We start from the raw sequence: 7,414 nt of genomic DNA on the forward strand, positions 1-7,414 counted from the left end.
AAGATCTAAGACTCAGATCTGAGTGTTGTTGGTATAGTAAAGGAGGGGAGAGCCGTGGAACAATGAAGCAAAGGAGGAGACGAGGCTGACTTCTGTCTTTTCCTAGGCTAGTCATCTTAGTTTAGAAAAATCATTTGGACATTTGAATATTCTACCTACTTACTGTTTATTGGAATTTATGACAATAATGCTGATTTTTTTCTTTACAACCTTTGTGCAGCAAAGTCAGGACCTCTCAATGGAGATAAAAGACAAGCAAGGAAGGTTCTCAAAGGCTAAAGGAAATTAATAATGTCATATGATGACTTTTCAAGACTGCTTAAATAATAGTCTACACTGTACAAAATCAACTGAATTTGTTCTCCTCTTAAATATCTTCTACCCTATGATGCTATAAGGCCTTATTTATTATTAATTTATAAAAATTTCCACTTCCTTCCCTCCTCCCAATACCCTCCCACTCCCCCCACTCCCTCTCCTCCTCCCTCTCCAGTCCTAAGAGCAGTCAGGGTTTCCTGCCCTGTGGGAAGTTCAAGTTCCTCCCACCTCCCTCCAGGTCTAGGAAGGTGAGCATCCAAACAGACTAGGATCCCAAAAAGCCAGTACATGCAGACAAAACAAGTCCCAGGCTGACAAGGCCTTCTTTTAAAAAACCCTCATTCTTGTATGGAGAACCAAAATTGAAACATATGTATGAATTTTAGGAAAACAAATTACATTTTTTTTCTTTGAGTAGTATGTCAAAAGAGAAGTGAGGGTGAGAAATTTTTTTTTCTGAAATTCATGTATTCAGACTGATAACTTTAAATTAATGTTAATATTCTGTTGGAAATGCATATTAATCATAAGTGCACACTTTAATCTGTTTTTTATTTGAGTTTACTTGACTCCTAAATGATAAATGATTTTTATTTTTTATTTTAAGAAAATATACCTCTAAATCATTTCAAAGAAAATGTGACTAGGAGACAAATAGTTACCCCCAAAGCTCCATATATTCCTCATTACATCTCACTGATAAGACCTGATGTGGATTCCCCTCTGCATGATGTGAATATGATTTATTGCCATTGGTTAATAAAGAAGCTGCTTTTGGTCAATGGCTTAACAGAACATAGCTAGTCTGGAAAAGATATATAGAAAGAATAGGCAGAATTAGTGAGTAGCCATGTAGCCACCAGAGAAGAAAGACCCAAGCTGCCAGATGGAACCTTCCTAGTAGACCATGAGCATGGTAAAATATAAAATAATAGGAATGGGTTAATTTAAGACTTAAGAGCAATCTAAAAAGATGCTTAAGCTATTGGCCAAGAAGTATTGAAAATAGTATAGTTTCTCTGTGATTCTTTTAGAGTTCAGGTGGTCAGGAAACAAACTAGTAGCCTCCTCAACCAACAAAGACCTCTTAAGAAAAAGGGCAAAAAATACCACAGCTAAAAACATCCAGTTCCATTACCACTGTTTGATTAAGCAGGTATACAATAGTATCTGCTACAACCTTTCCCATCCTTAACTGTTATTCTCAAAGTAAAATTTAAATTTAAGACTAGAATATTTTTTCATATTGCATATGATTTCTGAGATTTTGAAAGCAAATAGTCTATTTACTTCAAGAAAATGCTCTTAAAAACACATAACATTACATTATATGTTGACTAATTATGTATTTAAATATTGGTGGTCGCCCATTTATACATAATGACACATCTGGGAAATTCATTAGGTGTATTTTAAATTTACTGAAAAATAAATTACAATATTTAACATACATAAATTTTAATGTACAATGCATACAGTATTCTTTTAGATTTTCAAACATTGTGAGATTAATGAAATATATAGACTACTTTTCCCCTCCAGATTACTGCTTTAATAAGGGATCTTTTTTATTTTGAGAAAAAAAGACTCAAAGAATCAAGGTTCCTCAGAAAGCTATCAATAGTATCCTCTATAGTAAAAATATATAAAGACTATTACACACACCAGTTTTAAAGGACACCTTTCACAGACCAAGTCCCACTCACACAATTACATTGCTACATTTTTGCAGTAAAGTACCGGGTACTCATGGGGAATATACACACTGCTTTAATTAAAAGTTGCTCTCAGCTGCTACAACTAAGTAAGATTTCCTTTGCATGCCAGAAAGCAGCTACGGTTGATTAAAAAACTAGTATGCTACATTATTGCCATAAAGATGCTACAAAATAAAAACCAAGAAGGTGTCAAAACTAAAAACAAAACTTTCAGAATAAAAATGAACAAAAAACAGAATTAGTATTAATATATTAATTACAAATATAATTACAAATATTAAATAAATGATAGAATAAAAATTCACATCAAGGAATATGAAAGAGGAACCAGGGTTGGGACCCTATGAATGAATAAACACAGGAAAGACAAGGGGAGAAACATTGAGAATGTGCAGAAGTTATCAAGGAAGATCTAGGATTGATCTCATTTAGATCAAGTGTCTAGGTAAAGAAATAATAGCTGGGACTTCTAAAGCCCACTATGTCCTTAAGTGTCTCCTCATCACTGGTCTTGTCTCTGTCATTCTCTTCTTCTTCAGCCACATTTTCATCTTCCGTCATAAGCTCCAAGTGGTCATCTCCCCAGTCTTCATTATCACCCTCTACCAGACCCCTCCTCTGATCTGCCTCAGATTCCATCTTCAGTGTGGTCTCATCTATCCACACGAGCTGTTGTTCTGTACCACCTATGATTTCTCATATTCCAGCTTGTGATTGTTCCATTCTTTCTCAATGATCCTCCTCCCCATGCTTTTCAGTAGAGAATCCACTTTGTTTTATCTGGGTCAGCTTCTTCTCAATGTACCAAAGGCCATTGACTTCCAACTTTAAAGGCTTCAGAGAAGATCCAGCTGTGTATTCTTAGAACCGAAGTTCCTTTTGCTTGTTTCCTTATGCATGATAATGTTTAGAGGTTACCACAATAGAAACAATAGGAGGTGGAAGAAAAAGAGGAGAGGAAACTAAAGAAAGAGGAAGAATAACACAGGCTAGATATAAGGTTGAGAGTAAAGCAGCTACCTTGGGTAAACCCAGCTAGGAAACAATATATATAAGCCTAGGATTGTACAATAACTCCTCAATAGCCAAATAGGAGAAATATCCATCTAAAATTATGAGAGAGGAAGATGAATACAACCTGTTGAGAGCCTTTTCATTTCAAGTGTATGAATTTATAATTCTTATACAAATCTGAAGAACTGAACCCTATATTTTAACATATCGGGATTTTCTTTTAGTTACCCTACAGCTTTGCCTTGCCAATGATCAAATCAATAGGTTCAACAAAATGCAGAGATCAGATTTAAACTGTATATCAGATGTCACACTGTAAATCATACTGACAATCTTACATTCATGTGTCAATTATAAAACTATTAAGTAGTCAATGTTTAATCAAGAATGGTAAAAATTTTTATAATTTTTTCTGTAATATATTGACTTCTTGAAATTTATCTTGAAGCATTGTTCAAGAATATAATTATTACTGGATTTATAAGATTTCAATATGGAGAAAACCTGTAAAATTTCAAGTTATAGTAAATTTATAGCATATCAGTATAATATGTCACAATTAAGCTATAAATAACAGACACTGTATAGATACACATATCTTAGTATTAAATTTCAGGTTTTGTAAATATGTGCTATGAAGTAAAACATGTACAATATTAAATATACTACAAAATTATATATTTTGCCACTTCAAAGGGAAAAGATGCAAAATATTTTAGAGTGATGAATGAAATACCTGCATTTATTCAGTCTCAGTTTACTCATATTGACTTCCTTTAAATTCAATTTCTTTTTATAGTGATCGACACAATGCCAAACATAATCGATAATGTCCTGCTGATGAAACACATCACAGAAATACATGTGTCTTAAACAATCAGAACACTAATGGAAAGGAGAACAAGTTGAAAGGAAAATGTCTATAGTTTGGGTACAAGGAAGGTTTCTTTCTCCAAAACCTGTTCAAAGGCTTTGGACTAACCACTCAACAACAGGCAGAGTTAATATGCACTGTGATGTGGCATGAGTCTATAAAGACTTCAAGGTTATTGTGAAGATAATAGCGTAGATAAAAGTAGCCAAGAGACTGAGTCAAATAAATAATGCCTGTGAATGTTCTTCATAGTTGTATACCTAACCATTCTGGAGTATGTATATATGCTTGTATATATATATATATATATATATATATATATATATATATATATATATGTATATATATATATATGTGTGTGTGTGTGTGTGTGTGTATGTGTATGTATGGGATATTTATACCTTTCAATGGTTGGAAAACGTTTTTAAAAATCACTAATTTTACAATCTCTGTAAATTCTCAGAAAATACAATTTATGTGTCCATCCATCAGCTCATTTAAAAAAAATGTTTGATCACTTGGCAATGGTGGCACATTCCTTAAATCACAGCACTTGGGAGGCGGAGGCAGACAGATCTCTGTGAGTTCGAGGCCAGCCTGGTCTACAAGAGCTAGTTCCAGAACAGGCTCCAAAGCTACAAAGAAACCCTGTCTTGGAAAAAAAAACAGAAAAAAAATCAATTGCATAATCTTTTAAATTACAGTCATTCTTCGGGATCATTTTTTTTTGGGGGGGGGAATCATCTTCTTTAGCTTAAAAAGGTATAAGCTAAAATTGCATACCTGTTTCATTGTTCACCTTTTGAGGGCAAAAGAGTTTTTTAATTGCATCTTTCATGTCTTTATTTCTCAGGCTATATATAATAGGATTGAAAAAGGGAGCAAATACAGAAAATGTAATAGCAATAGTGTTATCCCAGAATGGTGTATAAGTGGCAGAGAATCGAAGATACATAAGGGCCACACTGCCAAAAAACAACAGGAAGACAGCAATGTGGGCAGCACAGGTGGAAAAGGCCTTCTTACGTCCCTCTGTTGAAGGGATGCTCAGGATAACAACAATAATTCTTACATAAGAAAGGGAAATAATCAGACTTGTTATCAGAATAGCGAGAGCATGAATCACATCTTGAACCAAAATCACAGAGGCATCTGTACAGGCTAACTTCAACAAAGGGGTGAAATCACAGAATATCTGATGGATTTGATTGGGACCACAAAAGGGTAGAGTAGAAATCCACACAATCTCAGGTAGAAGGATGAGGAAGCCAAATATACAAGAACCAGCAGTAAGCTGAGCACACAGCCTCGGTGTCATGATGTTAGGATAGCGGAGTGGGTTGCAGATAGCAACGTACCTGTCAATAGCCATGACGGTGAGAAGTGTCCCTTCAGTGTTTCCAAGTGAATGGAAGAAGTACATTTGTAAGAGGCAGCCAACGAAGGAGATGGTCTTGTCCTCACTGATGAGATTGGAGAGCATCTTAGGGATGGTAGCTGTTGAGTACCACATCTCAAGAAATGAGAAGATGCTTATGAAATTATACATGGGATTGTGAAGACGGGTGTCTAGCCTTACAGCAAAGAAGATCATCAGGTTTCCAGCCATAATAAAGATGTAGATGAAAAGCAAAGGGAAAGAGTACAGGAGGCCACCAGTCTGGAGCTGGGGGAAACCAGAAAAGACAAATACAGTCACTGCTGATAGATTTCCCATTCTCCATATCTCCATTTGAGTGACCTGTGGATGAGGGAAAGACCATGTTCAACTAACGTGGAAGAAGTTAAAGCAGTACAAATATAAATATTGAGGCTGGGGGGACAGATGGGTAAGTTGGTAAAATGTTTGTCTAACATGCATGAGGACTTGAATTCAGGTCCAAAGCATCATGTGAAAATACTCGCTGATGATACCCATGTTTATAATCCCAGTGCTGGGAGGTTGGCACAGCAGGATCTCAGAAGCTTACTCGCCAACCAGCTAGTCAGATCACTAAATCAGGTTCAATGGGAGTACCTGTCCCAGAAAAGAAGGTGGAGAATATTGAAAGAGAATACCTAACATTGACCTCTTGCCTCCACCTGCATATGTACACACTCATGTGCCCAATTTATGCACACACATGCAAACATTTACACATTTATATATACCAACACAAATTTAAATGCTTTTTTCCTTTGGATTATATTTCTTATTTGATAGTCTAAGATTTAAAAAAAAGTAATAACCTGCCCATACCTCTAATTTTGCTTTTAGGTAAGCATACTATAATGTTTAATGGAGTGGATTTATGTCAAACTTACAGAGCCTGAATTTTCATTATATTCACTATTAACTAGATACTAGGTAGCTTACATAATTTCTCTGAGCCTTACATTTTCCACTGTACATGAAAACTAATTTTGTTGAAGTGTTTTTGTCAAATGAGTTAATTTATAAAAGAACCCATTATTGATATCAATGTTATTTATTTCCTTTATAGACCAGCTGCCTAAGAGTATTATGTTAACAATATCTTCTGTAGATAGTGCTCCTTGCTTGATCATTTTCTAGGTAGTTTTTTTTTGCATCCAGAAACCATTCTGCTTTTTATATCCCTGTTAAAATAATAGCAAAAACAATAGAAATTATAGTCCTTATATTATGATTATACTTTTGAACCAGGTATAGCAGCCTACTACTCTTGAAAGGGTTTTGTTATTGATTTCCACTAAACCATCATTCCCATGGTTCCTAGATAGAATTCACTGTTTAAATCACTGTTTTGTACTTCTGTGTGTTGAAGTCATGTTCATTGCTCATTCTATATGTCTGCAGGAACACTGGAGTCTTGATCCTTCAAATCTGGTAAATACATATTTTCTGATGAAAAAAGTATTCTCCCATAGTTTTCCATTATCCCAAATCTCTATCTTTTGACAGATCTATATACTATTCTCTATCTTTACTTTCTAATATTTCACTGTGGCAATTTCAAATTTCACCATGATATGCTCTAGAACTTTGGTGACATTTTAGCTATTTTCTAGGATACCTCTTTGCTTGTGCTTATTTACCTGGCTAACTCTGATCTATCCTCAAGTTTCATTTCAGCTCTTATCTCTCATGAGAAGGCTTCTGATTGTTGCTACTGTCATCTCCTCATCATATTTAAACACACACACACACTTACACATACACTTACATAACACAATCACAGACACTCACATGCACACACACACACACACACTTCTTAGTTTATCTTTACACTTAGTTTATCTTTACTCCAGATAGTCTCTATCATCATTCTGACACTATCAATGAATGCACTTTGTGTTATTATTATTTTTTTTAATGTCACTAGATTCTATTAGGGCACAGTTTACCATTGATAGATACTGGGCACTTGGAAACAGCTTCTTTTGTAATGAAAACATTTTAATTGGACATAAAAATGCAATTAGAACAAAAGAAATCTGTAAAGCAGGCAGGCAGGAGGGGGAAATGCCC

At 34.9% G+C, this 7,414-nt stretch overlaps 1 protein-coding gene across 1 annotated transcript; it reads right to left on the bottom strand.

Moving 5' to 3' along the window:
• Nucleotides 1-2,477: 2,477 nt before the first annotated feature.
• LOC125401927 (olfactory receptor 6K3-like) lies at nucleotides 2,478-5,641 on the bottom strand. Its single transcript, XM_048436375.3, has 2 exons — nucleotides 4,708-5,641; nucleotides 2,478-2,722 (listed from the first exon to the last, which is right to left on the bottom strand). The coding sequence occupies exons 1-2, from the start codon at nucleotides 5,639-5,641 to the stop codon at nucleotides 2,478-2,480; spliced, it is 1,179 nt and encodes a 392-aa protein (XP_048292332.3).
• Between the last annotated feature and the right edge of the window lie 1,773 nt (nucleotides 5,642-7,414).

Source organism: Myodes glareolus, chromosome 5 (genome assembly GCF_982192425.1).
Source record: "Myodes glareolus chromosome 5, mMyoGla1.1, whole genome shotgun sequence".
NCBI lineage: Eukaryota > Metazoa > Chordata > Mammalia > Rodentia > Cricetidae > Myodes > Myodes glareolus.

What these genes read in the sequence shown, in the direction of transcription:
- LOC125401927 (XM_048436375.3), bottom strand. Translation starts at nt 5,641, where the DNA reads ATGGGAAATCTATCAGCAGTGACTGTATTTGTCTTTTCTGGTTTCCCC. An exon ending in AAAGGTGAACAATGAAACAG is followed by an intron (nt 2,723 to 4,707) that starts GTATGCAATTTT and finishes GAGAAATCATAG; the next exon opens with GTGGTACAGAACAACAGCTC.